Source organism: Anser brachyrhynchus, assembly GCF_964034855.1.
Source record: "Anser brachyrhynchus genome assembly, chromosome: 3".
Classification (NCBI taxonomy): domain Eukaryota; kingdom Metazoa; phylum Chordata; class Aves; order Anseriformes; family Anatidae; genus Anser; species Anser brachyrhynchus.
The window spans coordinates 92,685,564-92,702,823 of NC_137696.1; the positions used below are offsets into that span (position 1 = coordinate 92,685,564).

General features: G+C 36.0%; 1 protein-coding gene across 8 annotated transcripts in view; it reads right to left on the reverse strand.

The window, feature by feature from the left end:
- MYO6 (myosin VI) overlaps nucleotides 1-17,260 on the reverse strand; it is a 106,420-nt gene that overhangs the window by 19,798 nt on the left and 69,362 nt on the right. For all 8 annotated transcript variants that reach the window (XM_080583754.1, XM_080583751.1, XM_080583752.1 and 5 more), the window contains exons 16-26: nucleotides 17,019-17,146; nucleotides 15,885-15,980; nucleotides 13,500-13,673; nucleotides 9,818-9,856; nucleotides 8,167-8,260; nucleotides 5,521-5,651; nucleotides 5,363-5,440; nucleotides 4,310-4,439; nucleotides 3,374-3,464; nucleotides 1,771-1,921; nucleotides 258-466 (exon numbers count right to left, since the gene is read on the reverse strand). In XM_080583754.1, coding sequence (XP_080439880.1) covers nucleotides 258-466; nucleotides 1,771-1,921; nucleotides 3,374-3,464; nucleotides 4,310-4,439; nucleotides 5,363-5,440; nucleotides 5,521-5,651; nucleotides 8,167-8,260; nucleotides 9,818-9,856; nucleotides 13,500-13,673; nucleotides 15,885-15,980; nucleotides 17,019-17,146 — 1,321 coding nt within the window. The remainder of the gene's footprint in view (nucleotides 1-257; nucleotides 467-1,770; nucleotides 1,922-3,373; nucleotides 3,465-4,309; nucleotides 4,440-5,362; nucleotides 5,441-5,520; nucleotides 5,652-8,166; nucleotides 8,261-9,817; nucleotides 9,857-13,499; nucleotides 13,674-15,884; nucleotides 15,981-17,018; nucleotides 17,147-17,260) is intronic.

The following is a 17,260-nucleotide window of genomic DNA, read 5'->3' on the forward strand; positions in this document are numbered from 1 at the left end:
TGTTAGTAAAGTCAAGGGCCTTTCTAAATCCATTTTTATTCCCAGCTGCATCATAAAATATCTTTCATCTTCTATTCTGATTACACCTAAATTAGAAATTGTCATCAGGGGAAAGGAAGTATTTTAACAGTGGATAGCACACCGCAAGTTCAATCCAAGTGACTCTCTTTAAGCACAGGGTTATTAAAAGTAACCTCATTAAAGTGCCTTCCCTATTTTCTTCTCATTCTAAGACCGGCAATTTGTTTGACACTTACAGACGCCTTTCTTCTTCTTCCTTCCTTCGGCGCTGCTCTTCTTCTTCACGTCTCTTTCGTTCTTTTTCCATTTCCTCTTGGATGCGTCGTAGTCTCTCTGCTTCCTCTTCTTGCTGTTTCTTCTTTTGCAGTGCACTCAGAAGCTGCTCTGAGCTTCTAACTAGAGCATCGTATTCTTTCATGATCTGTTCTCTAGTCATCATAGTGGTCTGCAAAATGATATAACAAGAGGGGATAATATTCCTTTACATTTGTAATTCGCTTTTTTAAAATGTGTATTTGAAAAATCTATTTGAGAACTGAAAGCACTGAGCACTGTAATTAAATTATACTTATATTAGATTATACTTCAGAACTGGGGAGCTTGAACATGCCTTCCTTCCTTCCTAAAATCCTCTGGATCCATTATTCTCCTCTCTCTTATAAAACTGTAGGAAGTAGTCTCCATTTTATCACTGAAACTACACATGATTTTTCTTTAAAACATGCCTTCATTTCTGAAACCCCACAGTTATGCCACAGAAATGAATCCTTACCATCCTAAGATGAAAACTGAGAGCCTACTAGGTACATTTTGTGTCATGTTCTTAGCTTCTATAGGGGTTATTTACAGCTCTGCCTTTTATGTCACAGCACAGTTTTACATGTCTTAACATGGAGCATATTATAAGTAACAGATTAAAAAAAGGTCTCATTAGCAAATAACGCGCTGAAAGAAAAAATAACGCAATTGCCTTCACTACGTCTTTTCAAATTTCATTGATACCAACAATTTAATTAATTTGAATTTTACAATTTACAATGATGTATACCACTAAAACTGTGACACGGGGTGTCTCCTCACCTTTTATAAGGGTGTATCATGATGATAATCAAGTTGTGTAATTTTTATTAGAAAAAAAGAAGTATAGGTTGACAGGCTAACTCTATTACTGCTCCAACCGTGATTTTAAACAACAAAATCTTAATACAGGACACTTAGAAGACTATTAACATGGTATGAAACACAGAACTCAACATTTTTTTTTCCCCTAACATTGATAAATTCCAGTGAGCTTTCATTTTGTCTGTGTGCTTTTCTTGTAAGAGACTCAGAACTACAGGCCTTGATACAAATTCAACAACTGATTTCCCTTCATGATCAGGACTGAAAAACACCTTCATAACTGGAATATCAATCTCCTCTGTGATAAATGCTTGTAAGTTTCAGCCCTGATTAATAATAAAAGCAACAAGCAACTGACTAGCAACACCCATCTCATAAGATCAAGACACATTTTTGCTTTAAACTCTCTAGTGCCAATTTTGGAACACAGACAATAATTCCAAAATCCAGATTTACTTCAGCTACATTCACAAATAATTTTGAACAGGACATAGTAGTGTCCACTGCCTCTGAAAAATGAGATTTCTATATTTAAATGTTTTCCTATAAAAAAGAAAATACTTTGACCTTCTACTTTAGATTAACACTTTAAAAGATTCCAGTAGAAAGAAACTATTTTTCTCATACCTTAATTTTGTTCATTGAAGCATCAATAGAATATTCCAGCTCCTTGATCTGCTTGCTTGTTTCTGCTTTTCCCTCCTTCAGAGCACTTACTACTTCATTGAACTTATCAAGTCTCTTTTTCAGTGTACGCACCTTTATCAGACCATCAATGCTGTGAATTTAAGACATTTTATTTGAGATGTTTTTAAAAGGTGACATATTTAAAACTACAGCTACCATTCACATTAAAGAGGTAGACAGGGGAGACAAACTATGCCTTCAGATAAATCTCACCATCTTTCTGAAATTCAAAAATTATCAACATGAACTAATTGAACAGCCTTTTACTAACAACCACTGTTAATACCAATCATCAGTAACCATGTCTTTGAGCAAATGGTGACTTAAAATGGAAAAATGGATTTTTATTTTCATAGTCAATGCTTTTGTCTTGGTAACAAATCATTAGAATCACCACCAATTGAAGATTTTGACTGGAGTGATAAATTTGAGATGTGACATTGAAAGACCAATAACAGGACTGAATCAGGTAAAACTTAACTATACAACATGGAATCAGATCATTAGACCCCACAGGAAAAAAAAATATCTGGGGGAAAAAAAAAAGGAGTCCAGGAAAACTTGCAGCTTCTTAAAGAAGCAATTCTGAAGGCCATACACACAAATTACACACTGCAGACACAGTCTTCCTAAAAAGAAATCACTGAAATCAAAAATGCCAAGGACCAAAATGAAAGATAACTATCAAAAGGATGTAAAATAAATATATGTATAGTCTTATATATACGAATAAGAATCCCAGAATTAGAGACCAGACAGCTGGATCTCTATGAAAGAAAGAAAAAAAAAAGTGTCAGCAATGCTTAATGACCAGTGGCTTTTCCATCAGTATTCCATGCAGTCAGATTAAAGCTAGTGGAATTACTTGATTTCAAGAGGAGGCAAGACAGACAGAACAAATAATTATTAAGCTAAAGAAGAAAGAGGGCCTTTAATGGAAGGTGTAAATGAGTAAAGGACAAAAATTATTGAGCTTAAATTGCAGTTTGAGACATGACTAAGAATGCCTAATACCTAAGCTATCACTGAAGGATTTTATGAACAAGGAGCTTAACAAACATCTCTTTGGAAATGCTCAGATTTATAGAATCGCCGAACAGTTTGAGTTGGAAGGGACCTGCAAACAAAGCCCACCTAGTTCCAGCCCCCCCTGCCATGGGCAGAGGCACCTCCCACTACATCAGGTTGCTCAAAGCCCCATCCAGCCTGGCCTTGAACACTTCCAGGGACAGGGCATCCACAGCTTCTCTGGGCAACCTGAGCCAGTGCCTCACCACCCTCATCATTAAAAAGGAGAAAAAAAAAAAAAAAAAAAAGTATTTCTTATATGTAATATAATTTAGGCTATAGTGTTATTTAGGCTATTCATTCTTGGGAAAGAGAGGTAAAATATGGTACCTCTCAAATCATACCTTTCAATCATATTTAGCACACTTCTATGACTGCAGATACATTTAACTCAGCATAGTACATCTCTTCTTTACATTCACAAGTAAGTATTATAGAAATATCCATTTTCTTCAAGAAAGGAATATCCTCTTACCGTGGTTTGTGTTTTCTCTTGCAAAGCCACATACGAATAGTCTTTTGTATTTTGATGCAGGCACTGGCTCGATATTTTATCTTATTTTTCACTGTAAACACACAAAAGATACTGAGTCTCAATGGTTTAAACAATTTAATATGACTTATATTCCTTACATGCCTGATGGCTACTGTATGTAAATAGCATGCATTGAGAGCTAGATCCACACTAGAAACCAAACACATAAGATATAAAAGAGAATTGACAATCCTGTGCTAGGCTTAAAGGCTACCCCACAAAACAAGCAGGCAGAATTCAGCACCCAGCACACACGCACCAAAAAGAAAAAAAAAAATGTAATCAAAACCCCTATCACCACCAATCTCTATTTCACACTGCTTTGTTTCTACTGCAAGCTGGGTAGGCTAAACACTTAGAAACTATATTTTGATAGTGATAGGCACTTATCTGCTTATCAGCAGTAATAACTGGAGTGGAGATGTCTGCCCTGTTACTCACGTCAATGCTTCCAAACATGCAGATTTCATCTGGAGATAACTTCTGTGCAGGCACTTCCCAGGCCTAAATAACTCCATGGTGTCAGCTGAGAGTTGAACTACTGTCTTTTTATGCTGATGTCTCTTCCCCCACAATCCTTGAGCTTGCTAGCTATTTCTGAGCAGGTGTTTACCCAGGCACTGGTAAGCACCCAAACATACAGGAGGCGGGGAGATGCAGTCTGCCACCACTTCACCACCACAAACATCAGCTTTAAGCACTCATATGCGTCCCTAACAAAAGCCGAAGAAATCTCAGCAACCCAGAAAGTAATTACTCAGAGTTCAGTATGGAAGCATCTGCTATACATGCCATTGGCCACATTTCAAGGTGGTAATAAGTGGTTTGCTTTATTTTTTAACAAACATTTAGTTTAATAAAGCATAAAATACATACATTTGATCACTGAGAGTGAACACCATTGAACTTTTTTCCAACGACTGCAGATAAGCCAGTGATTCACTCGTTTAACTAGCTCTGCTAAGTGATCCGGATCAGACTTCATTATCTGGTCAAACTCTGCAAACTAAATGCAAAACCAGATTTACAAATGAGGAGAACAGAGTGTTAGACTATATTCCTATTTAAGAGCATGTCGAGTTAAAAAAACAAAAAAGTTAAATATTATTAATGTAAACTATGTCACCATTATACTGGCTTTCAATTAATTCCAGTGAGCATGTACATCTGGGACATTTGATGATAACAAGAATGACTACAGTTTTATTTTTAAATTGATGTGCAACACTTAGCATTTTGCACAATCCAACCATTTATTAAACACTAAAAATGCGTTGCCAAAATTTTTCAGAATTATTTGTTTCTCCACTTCCTGAATACTCGCTCTGATCTACAATTTCATGACACTTCTAATTCTGTATCTAGGGGAAAATAAAAACCCGAAAACCCCTCTCAATTTTTAATCTTCCTATAAGAAATCCAATTAAAAGCAATCTTGTCTGAAAATCCTGCACTTCTACTTTTTGATAATTATATGTTCTTCAATGACTACAATAATTTTCCTTCCTAGTCACAACAGCTCCCTACTTCTTTCTCTGCATAGCAGCAGCAATGCTCAGAATCAGAGAAAGAGATTTCAGCTACAACTAGAGTTCAGTAGAAAATTATTTATTTGCTCTGACTTGCTCTTCTTAATATTTGACAAAATAGTCTGAAGTGACTGGTACAACATCTGGGCAATTTGTGGAACACGATCATTGCTTCAGGAATACAGCAGCATTAGCAACAATACTATGAAATCAATTTTATCAATGTCAGCATTGATTTCTTTTTTCCCCACAGATTATGAACAGTGTTTATGAAAAACCCTGGGCAACCTTACTGAAGTTGGTCACATTTTCAACAGGGTGTTGAACAAAGCTCCTTCAAAGGGACCTTCCAACCCAAATTATTCTATGATTCATATTCATGTAGTTCAAGAAACATTACCTTGCCGGGTCTGAAAAACACCTTGGTTAACCCAAATTTGTAATCAACTTCATTCAGTCCCAAAGCTTTAAACAGTGCCTGAAACACAGAAAACAGGTTGATATTCTTCCCCCTTCAAAATAAAACAACAATAATACATTTTCAGATTTCTTTCTTACCTTGCAAAAGAGTCTAGGATCCAGTCGTGCCAATTTTTCAGGCAAGTATTTCTTGTACATGTTATACAGTTCATGAAATGAAGCTCGCGAAGGGAAACCACCTTGCATCAAGTCCAGAACAGACACCATTCCTAAATTCATAGAAAGACATGCACAAAAGGTGGAATCAGCAAAATGCAAATAAAGCAGTGATTTTTATGATAACTTAATGGCATACGCCTCACAGACATTGTTCAGAGGCCAAACCACAAATTTCAGCTGGGGCTTGATTTAGCCTCTAAAATTTCTTGATCATGTGATCATTCACAAAAAGTTAATACCAAACAGATGAGAAGAACTTATACAATCTTCTCCCTATCTGAGACAAAAGTAACATCTAGTCATGCAGAGCATTTTTTTTCCTTGTCATTCTTTCGTTTTAGAAGAGTTGACATTTTGTAATTCATTTTTAAAGAAACAAACAACGTCCAGCCAGGCTTTTATTTTTAGCATGCAAAAGATATTTGTGAGTTGTGGTACAGATGCAGGGTAAAATGCAAATGCAGTGCTAGAACATTTTGTGTTCTTGCAGCACTAGGCATCAGCAGATAAGATCTAATGCTGTTACTATATTTTAGCTGTAACTAGGGCATCATTGAAGCACAGACACAAAGTCAGGAAAAGGTTCAAATTACTTCAAGACTCTGCCAGATTTTGCCCACTGCTTTACATAATCCTACAACACATTTTCCATATAAGTTTAAAAGCTTACTTAGAAGTTTACCTGTAACTTGTGGCCGTTGTCTTTATAGAATGTCTTTTATAGCACTGCATCTCACTGCTACTTTCTAAACTTTACATGATTTTTTTCTTTTTTTTTTTTTTTTTACTAGATTAAGCTTCATTTACTGCAGCTAAAGTAAGCACATATGGAAAAGTGAGCTTGTAAGACTATTGTAAAACACTGCAATTGTTATGGTAGGAAAAAAGTTTAGTTTTTATTTTTGCTTCTCTGACATGCTATTAACCTGAAGAAATCCACTGCTAAATATTCTTAATGGAATTCTAATTGCTGAGAAGTTATTAAGGTTTTGCAATGGTAACATAACATGAAACACAGGTGGGCTTGTTAAAACACCAGCTCCAGAACATAGAAATACCCCAACTTCAAAAAGAGAAAAAAAAAAAAGCACAAGTTATTAAACATACAAAAATACAGAAAAGAGGAAAAATAAATATCAAAGTAGTTTTGTGAATAAACACCCTATTAAGAACAACAGTAACAACACTGTAATTCCCAAGAAAGCCTTTCATTCCTCTGTTCACTGGGGAATGAGCAAAACTGTTAATATTTGTCCTTTAAAATAAAATGTAGCTTTTGAAAGTGCCTATTTCATGAATAATGAAAATATAGCATCACAATTTGTAACATATAAAGCAACAGGAAGGACTATGCTGAAGTTGGAAGCTCAGCTCCAAATCAAATTAACAGTAGTATAAAGAAATTCTGAAAAAGTAAAACAGACAATTCACTTCTAGCATACTATCTATAAAAATCAAAGAAAACAGGCATCAATGATTAGATATCTCAGACAATACATACTTCTCTAAATGCACAAAGGGGTTTCTCACAGAAATTCCCACAATAATTTAAGGGAATTCTGTTGCTCTGGCCTGAGCTGTTGCACTATTAATATTCTGGGCAACACAAAGAGATAGGATTCAGCTCCAGATCAGGAAATCTAAGTTTCATATAATCACAGAACAGTTCGGGTTGAGAGGGGCCTTAAAGACCATCTAGTTCCACCCCGCTGTTATGGGCATGGACACCTCCCACCAGACCAGGTTGCCCAAAGCCCCATCCGGCCTGGCCTTGAACACCTCCAGGGATGGGGCAGCCACAGCTTCTCTGGGCAACACGTGCCAGTGCCTCACCACCTTTTTAGTAAACAATTTCATCCTAATATCTAATCTAAACGTACCATCTTTTAGTTTAAGCCCATTCCCCCTTGTCCTATCCCTACACTCCCTGACAAAGAGTCCCTCCCCAGCTTTCCTGTAGGCCCTCTTTAGGTACTGGAAGGCTGCTGTAAGGTCTCCTCAGCACCTTCTCTTCTCCAGACTGAACAACCCCAACTTTCTCAGCCTGTCTTCATAGGAGACGTGCTCCAGCCCCTTGATCATCCTCGTGACCCTCCTCTGGACTCATTCTAATATGTCCATGTCCTTTTTGTCCTGGGCGCCCCAGAGCTGAACGCGGTACTCCAGTGGCGTCTCATGAGAGCAGTGTAGAGGGGAAGAATCACTTCTGCTTCTTTTGATGCAGTTTAAGTACCAAAACATGACTTCTTACACATGCACCAGGTGTCTGAACTCACTAAAAGCAAGGGAATAAACAACTGATGGAAAGTAGAATGACTTCTTATACAGATGAGACCATATCACTGTTCAAATTAATCACTTCTGTGTTTTATTGACTAAAATGAGAAGAAGTTACTGAGCGCCTAAGTAACTGTTCATAAGGCATAAATAAGCTACCTCCTAGAAAGCAAGGGTTCAAGCAAGGAAATACCAATTCCATCTCACATATTTCAAACTTGGACCAATCTACAATGGCCAAGTAAATAAAAAAATATCAGAGGAAAAAGTATCAGAGGCATACACTACCTGAACATTGAAGCTGAGAGAGGATCTGCCCCCCTTCAAAATGGTGACTTGTCATCTTTAAGTTAGGTTTGATGCAGCGAATAAAGCTAGATCCCTGTTACCAAAAAAATGAGTTAGCAGAATCTGTACACTTTGAAACCACCTGAAATATGTTAGTCATTTAAGAATTACTGGGGGCAGGGAAAAGGGAAGAAATAAAACAATACCTTTCTAAAAAGAAACTGACATTCTTTTGCTCTCATATATCAATACCAAGGCTGGACTGAAAAAAAGGATGTAACTGACCTCAATGCTCAAGCCATTAATTGGAACCTTGACTTTGGGGTTTTCAGTGAACTGTTTTGCTTACCACTGGAACAACCTAACTAAGATTTAGCAATCTGGATTCTACTACACTCATCATCTCCATAGTCACATCACCTAAATGCCTCATTTCTCCAGAGTTCACATGCTACCAGTCTCCTAACACTGGAATCATGCCAGATGAACTTGACTACCCTTTTTTCTAGCTTTCACTTCTTACAATTTCTTTTGGCTCATGTCTTCACTCTCCCTTCCCTCACGTGGTTCCAGCCTGCTCTCATCCCCAAATGTATTACCTCTACAGTTTTGACCACTGCTTTCTCTGGTCACTTCATAGTCATCCTCTATTTAAGGATGATTTTTTTTGATTATTCAAATTTTTCTGTTAACAGGTACCCAATGATAACCTCCTACCTTATAAACTAAAATGAAATTGGGACTAACGAAACATATTTCTACTACTGGTTTGCAGTGTTTTTCACAGACAAGAGTGAGAGAGCCCACCAAGGAATCTGTCTAGTAACAACACGTTCTCGGTCATGGGTTAGCTGAAGTCAGAGCAGAGCACCTCCAGCCACACTTTTTTTCCCTAGATTGACTCTTGGTTCCACTGTGCTGTGAATGATGGAGGTTATCTTTCTTTCAGACCATCCTCGTGATTTCTGTAAAACTTTAACTATGCTCCAGCACCTGTCCCAATCATTTGCCTTGTTTTTCCCCTTCTTTTGACAGACCATAATCCCCTATTCAGAATTGGTTAGAACACGCTGTCAAGAGAAAACAAGAATGTGTTCCTACAAATGCATCTTCTAAAAAAGTCAGTATGTTGAATTACATGGAGAATTCTGCAAGCTATTGAATTACATCAGCTAAAACAGCAAATTCTCGTTAGGGGAAGCAGGTTCTTTGAGTATGTGTGTATCTGCAGCCTACCACAAAAGTGAAATAAGACATTTTAGTTCTAACTAGCTTATGGAATCTGAAAACAGAAATTAATAATTTATTGTCTTACTTCTAAGTAACATCTCTGAATCTTTTGAAAATTGGTCACCAATGATTACCAGTGAATAGAGGGAAATGAAACTGACAAGAATGGAGATTGCAGCTCAGACAGTTTTAGTATTTTTTACCTAAATTGTGTAACTTCCATTCTAAAACATTTTTTTTTCCAAGTTTTGCTTTTGTTTTGTTTTGAAAAGCAAATTAATATTCATCACCTTCAGAGCAGGACATTTCAAAGGTACCATATAACTGCAAACTCTGAAGCAATTATTTACCACTAGACATGAGATAACGAATTATGATTTATTTCAGAAAATGATAACCCTGCATCTCTGTATATACTTACAGTACTGTGAAGCTTCTCAAGAAGCAAATTTAACTGAGTCTGTAAAAGAAAAGACATTTCAGTAGTCTTTAACAACGACAAGTATACACACAAAATAGTGGTACAGCATTACTGCATGCATGTTTATTGTTAGTAAATCAAACGGAATTGATAAATCAAACATTCACATATTTTAACAGACAAAATCATGTAAGAGTGCATGAATGGTCCTGAAGAAATTACTTATGTTTAACTGTACAACAACACCATGTGTGACCAGTTACTTACAACAACATAGTTATCAAAAAGAAGTGCATGCACATTTGGGAAAATAAAGGAAATATGCAATAAAGTTATAAAGGAAATGAGACTGAGCAGCAATAATCCAAAAAATACACTGAAAATTTGTGAAAGTCCAGATTTAATCTTTAACAAGCCTCTTTGTGTGTTAAATAACACCAAAAGTACATGAGATATACTCAGCTTTTCTGGGGGGGAAGCTGTATTGGCTTGAGAGTCTAAGTCACGTCATTTCAGTAAATGAATCTTCATAATGTATTTTTAATTCTAAACTTCAAAATTTTTAATTCTACATTGATGACAACAGACTGTAATTTTAAACTGCATTTAATTATGGGTGTATTTAAACATACAGTGATAATACCACAAATTTGCATTTATTTGGAGAGAAAAGTACAGCATTACCAGATATGTAGGATATTGAGAAACAGCTGCTATTGGTAGGGATGTAAATTGGTAGGGACTTAAATATTCCAGGACCACATCAGAAAACCAGAATTATACTTTCGCTTTATGGATGTGTCTGTTCTACCACACAGATTACTGTTGTGCTAGCCTTTCTAGTTTACTAGCAAATGTTAGGTATATAGACTGAAGTAAGACAAAATTCTGAATGTCCTAACATACTCCTCATTTTCTGTTCTGGCACCAAAATGGAAAGGATCTCACTTTTGACTGATTTTTTTAACAATATCTTTCAATTAGCTTAAGTACAGGCAAACAGATTTGTATCGGCAATATGCATCACCTACAGCCATTGGTCTTCCTTCCAGTAGACGCAACTGTATTTATTTTTTTTTATGTTTCATGGATATAGTTAGAAAGACGGAAGGAATTCCACAAGAGGTATGACAAACGTTGATAACCTCCTGCTCAGTTCTCACATACACTTTGTATCTACGTTGAATATAACCTTTATCTTAAGTAGGAAATGCTTTATTTTGGAGAGGAAAACCTAATTTCCATCAACAAAATATGTTTCTGCTAGAGGAAAAATGCCCCTTCCTTATAATCATAACTTGACAAGAAATAAGAGACTCTCTCAGGTAAATGTCACTAATGATCATACGAATAAGGCATATTGCTAAAACTACTGCTCTTTGAATTATCACAATTTAATCCATCATTACTATATTAAGGTAAAACTTTCCTAAAGATTCTTGTGTAGATCTGATGAACTAATTCATCTTCATTTCCTCAACTGGTTTATATGAATTAATTTTAATTAGTTGTAAGGAAGGGATGTGTGAAGGGCTTTGTAAAAACAACTCCCTGCATCATCTAATAATTGATATAATTAGAAGAATTCAAGACTGACTGACAATGACAGGTTGAGAATTCTTGTTCTTACAGAGATGAAATTTCTACTCAAATAACGAAGTATTTTGACAGAATCTAAATTGAAATTTTCAAGGCTATTAGTGCTCATCAATAGTACATGTTGTGTCTGGGAAAGTAACAGTAAATGAATTACTGAAATTAACACACACATTCAAAATGCCATGAAAGTTGAAAACACTGAAAGAACTATAGATTGATGGGCCAGATCCAAAAAGGACTTTTAGTCATATTCTAGGTGAACACCAGAGGTGAACACCAAAGTCCAAAATACAATCCAAAATGTTCCCACTCAATTGTTGCTTAACTTATGAAATGCCTCCCTTTTTACTTAACCCTTCTTGGACAACCGTATCTTTCACATTTCCACATTTACTGCACATGGAATGCTAAATCCAAGAGGAACTAAAAACCCAAATGGAAGAAAGTGGAAATTATCTCAAAAGATCCCAGTTGCTTTCATTTTGAAAATGCAATTATAAAAAACAATGGATCTCAGCTTCACCTACAACAGATTCAAGGTTGCAGGGCTTGCCCAGGAGGTCACATATCTGCATGTAATTCCGTTTTTCATTCTGTCCTCTGTTCATACATTTTATATTAAACCAATTGCTACAGCTTAATTCTACAACTGCTATATAAGAAGAAGGAGGAGGAAATAATGATAAGAGCAAAACTCAAGACAGCAGAATGGCCAATTCCCAGCTAAATTCCAGAAACACTACTTTACAAGTCAGACCGTCTCTCGTATGCTTCCTGACCCAAGAAAATTTATTTTTGGCTACATAACAGCGCATCTCCAAAAGGGTATGAGGAATTCCCTCTGCCGGACTGACCAATAACTTGGTACCAAGGGTCATATGCTTAGAGTTAAAACACTGAACACAGTATAGACCAGAATCAGAATACAGTTGCTATACAAAAAGCTAGTGCTGGTACTATATCCTTCCTTTTCTTCCAGCCTTTGCATTTTTACAGAACACTAAGCCACAGAATACACTTATGCAAGAAGGAATTTATCTTGCAGTCCTGATTCAGCACATAATGTTAACATGGAGTAGAAATGCAAAAACTCTTTTGCTATTGGCTAGACCCCACTCAACTTGGAGATCGTGGGACTGTCTAAGGTACTTGCTTTCACCAGGGACTGCATGAAGGGTCTACACATGTGAATTGGGGTTTTAGGTGCCTTAGGCAAGACAACATACCAAAAATGTCACAGCACTTAATTTGAAGGCATGTACATCCTTCATTGGATCTGGCCCAGATGTGTTGAGAAGAGCTCTTACTGAAATCGCAGCAGCTCTATCAACAGTAAATCCATGAGATTGAAAAAGTTACCTGCAGCCCATGGTTGTGCCTGCTTTTCCTCTCTTAATTCCCCTATAGTTCTTTTTCTAGCCATCCTGAGCTGGAATAGTCCAGCTAAAATAAAACTGCTGAATGAGAAAAGGATGCAGAAAACATTTGGAGAAGACAAGGTTTGAAGGTCAGCTTTACAACAAGCAGAAGAAAGGAGAAAATGAGGAGAAGCATCAGATTCAGGTATTGAGAAAGGAAACATTCAGCACAATGAACATACTTCTGTGAAAGCCATGACTATTGATATTTTTAAGAGGAAAAACAGTGGTTAGGTTAAGTGTTGAATTTTGAGAATGGTAAACTGCAACTAATTGATGTATCTTATACAGCACAAAATTAAGATAGGATGGAAGAACACCTTTTGACACATTTAGAACTCCTGAAAGTACACAGAATTCAAATTTAGATCAAGAGATTAAACCTTTTAAAGACTTACATGTGGCTTTGCAAAATCCTGATTTACTGATTACTGCATAATCTCAATAAGAACTATTATCAAACATATTTTGACAGAAATGTATAGCACAAGTTGAATATATTGGTTTCTTACAATTTAGTAGAAAAAAACATCTAATTAACAACATTTTTGCTGCATGAATGTCAAGTAACCACTAGTTCTCCCATCCTTAAGTTCTACTTATTTCAAGTAAATTAGAAATGGCATATATTCCAGGAAAACAGATTATTTGCTATGTTATGTTACCTTGAATTTGTTTCCCACACTGATGAAACTAAGTTTTCCAGCTTTTTGTTTGGGATCCTTGTTGTTGTTAGTGTTAGATTCAAACAGCTGTCGAACAAACTTGTCCTTGGATTCACATATAAGAGATTCAAGGGACATGTGCAAAGCATCATTATTTTTTTCCACAAATTGTGTCTGAAAAGAAAAGCCAAGAAATAATAGCACACTTGTTTCACTGATCCAATTACTTAAGTAAAAATTGAAGTAAAAATTAAGTTAAAATTAAAGAAAAGCTGAATTCTACACTTTATTCAAAGATCAGCAATAATATGTAGGATAAATATTTTCATGTTACTTCAAACTTTTCATCTGGACACACAAAACATTAACGACAGAGAGGAAAGATATTGTTAAATTTGAAGGATATTGTACGAATTATGAAACCCTAGGTAAGGTTTAGTGCCTGTTACGACACCTGTTGTGCTTTTGTTAATGATTACACTCGTTTCCATTTCCAGTACTCAGCATATCATAGAATGGCTCAGGTTGGAAGAGTCCTTAAAGATCATCTAGTTCCAAACCCCCTGCCATAGGCAGGGATGCCACCCACAAGATCAGGTTGGCCAACGCCCCATCCAGCCTGGCCTTGAACACCTCCAGGGTGGGGCATCAATTTGATAGTTCTGAGAACCTTAAATAATATTAGAAGCAGTGAAAAGTTAAGATCTGTTGTGAAATAGGAATTAGCATGCACACTTTAACTGGTGGATCTAAAGTTGGGAAAATGAAATTAAAAACAGTTATCTTAGTAGTACTGCAACCATGGAAGAACAGTTGATTTAACCAAAGATATCGTCCCTTCCGACAAGCCGTACATCTCTGTTTTATTTAAATTGCCTCACTTTTAAATGTTAAGAGCTGCTTATTAAACTGAAATTCAAAGATTAAGACACTTGTATCCAATTTCACCCTAACAAAATTCCCTATCAAGAATTTGTGATGCAACTTCAATAGTTACTTTGACATTTATGAACAGAAGAAGGTAAAATTATTTTGAATGAGAGAATATGAATTTGCCAAGACATCATATAACAGGATTTAAAGGTGATGGGAGTCAGAGGACAAACACAGGCCTTCCAAATTCCCTTGGACTATGAGAACACAACAGGAACATAAATGTAGACAGTTGAATGCCCTCACCAGAAATTAGCTTGTGAAAGCTGCCACAAGACCAGTGAGAAAGAGAAAGAAACTATGAACAGCATACAAGGCAGCTGTAGTCCGACTAAGGCCCAAACTAAGTAAAACCCTCTGAAGAAGGGGATAAATGAAGTCAAGCATGTTAGCATGGCTTCTGGACCAAAGCTGCCTCATACCTGATTAGCTCAGAGAGCATAGCTTACGTGCAAATATCTGGCTCTGTTCCTGAAGAAACCCTAAGGTATTATTAACATATGATGATGAGGTAGACAGTAAACATAGACCATGTGAACATAAATAAATGCATTCCAGCGTTGTGTGTTATTTTGATATTGAGTCTGTGTGTGACCTTGGTTTATGTAGCACACAGACTTCAGCTTTCTTGTTTTTAAAATGATCTACGGAATGCACCTATTTCAAAACACTATAGCAATCATTATTCTTGGAGTACTTTGAAGTAAGAACACGCCCTGAAAGTCTGCATTTTCAAATGACAAAGAACATCTTTGGAATTAGCTTCCCTTTTACACACTGGAGTATCAGACGAGAACAATGAAGTGTTATGGATCTTTCATTTATCCTATACCCTTACTTTTTTCTTTTTTCTTTTTTTTTTTTTCTTCAAGAATTGTGTTTGTTGGCTTAGGATGTTTCAATGTTTTTGTATGATTAATAGTCATAAAACAAGGACAAGTATTCAGCATGTATTTGAGGGTGACAATTTCAGCTATTTCATATTCTTACATTCCTACCAACAGTAGAAATGGAAAAGTATAAAATGTGAGTTTTAACAAATAATAAACTTACATTGCATAGAACAAGCATGCTTCTGAAAAGTTCTGCTTAAGTCTAGCAACACTTCTGTGTTATGTGGTATATTCTCCTGCTGGAGATGCAGACCTCTGTTGACATAAGATTTGTAGCAGACTGTGGCTCAATATCTGTAATGTTGACACTGTTACCTACAGATTTGACACTTACACAAAATATGTCAACAGAAGTCTGTCATCTGAGAAGTTAAAAGAAATTAAAACATCAATTCTGTCACACATTCACAAAACTAATTTCAAAATTAAAACACATCAACTTTGCCATTTCTCTTCTAATTAACAAATTTTGTTGTTGTTATTCTCACCAATATACACTGAAAAGCGTATTATAAAGCGTAACAGAAACAGCTGACTTTATTCACTTAAGTAACATTACCGTCTCGTAGCATACTGCTCCCGCAAAATGCCGGATAATAAAGCCTTCATCATCTCTGATATTTCTGTGAACAGCCAATTTAGACTTTCTAGGGATCTGGAATTAAAAACTTGAATTACAAAGAAGAATTACATGGGAGAGTGAGAAAAATGTATTCCTAGGATATCACCATGATTTTGCCAGGATGTTGAAGGTGATATTGCCTGCAATACAGTGGTGAAGACCACTACTATTTCAATTCAAACCAAGATATTTCAAAAACCTGTTTTCATTCTCATTCACACCCTTCAAAATAAAATTGTCCAGGATTGCTAAGTCTACTTAGTTGACTTTCTTTTTGCCTTTTGTCAACAATTTCTATTCCATTTATTGCACAGCTGATGACAAGCTGACAAATAGCCTTGTCATATAAATAGGATTAGATAGAAGCTTAAAACATTTTTAAAAGGCAACCACCTTGTTGATCATATACATACTGACAAGAATGTTTCATTGCACAGGAACCTAATTAAGCAAGCTTAAGAGGAAACTTTAAGAAAGGTAAGCAGCCGGCAATTTTGTTTGGCTCCTTTTGATTGCATTTTTTCAGCAGGGATTTTGTTTGATTGTTTGTTTTGTATTTCAACAGAAGTCATGTATAAAAGTTGCAATGGTTCACATTAACCTTCCACAGAGTGCTGTACGTTAAAGAATTAACGACAAATAAATTCACCTGGTGAGTTACTTACTTTCATTGCTGAAGTGTTAGCTAGACACTTCATGCAAGTGAAATCTTCTCCAAAGCAAGCAGTTTTGGAAATTAACAACAAAATAGCTCATCTGATATGAAATAGACTAAATTAAAATGTGTTGGTATTTTTCCTTTTCATGCTTTACACACTAACAGTCTTCAAACAGAAGTGAAGAATATGGCTATACTTTCAACAGGATATTAGAATTGCTAGAAGACTTAACAAGCCTTTAGTGAACTTTTCAAAACAAACCTAATAACTGAACTTGTTGAACAAAAGCATACAGATCATACAAACTGCTGTGGTATGAGATTTCCTAGAAAAGGTTTTCATTAAATTCAGTGTTACTATCAACAGTTCCAAGAACTGTTTTATTAAAAGAAGACAGCCAACACAAACTTACAGAGAGTCTGAAATGGTCCTTGTGTTTTTGGTGCACAACTGAAGTAAAATGCTGGTCACTTGGCTGAGGAAGACGATTTTCTTCATCCAAAATATCCAGCACACCTATTAATTTTGCTTCAATCAAATCTATTAAAAATAACAAAACACAAAAATTAAATACATAATCACATACCAGAATTGAACATTAAAAGTGCAAAGTGCTACTGATCTAGTTTTGCATAACTATCTTGGGAAAGCTGT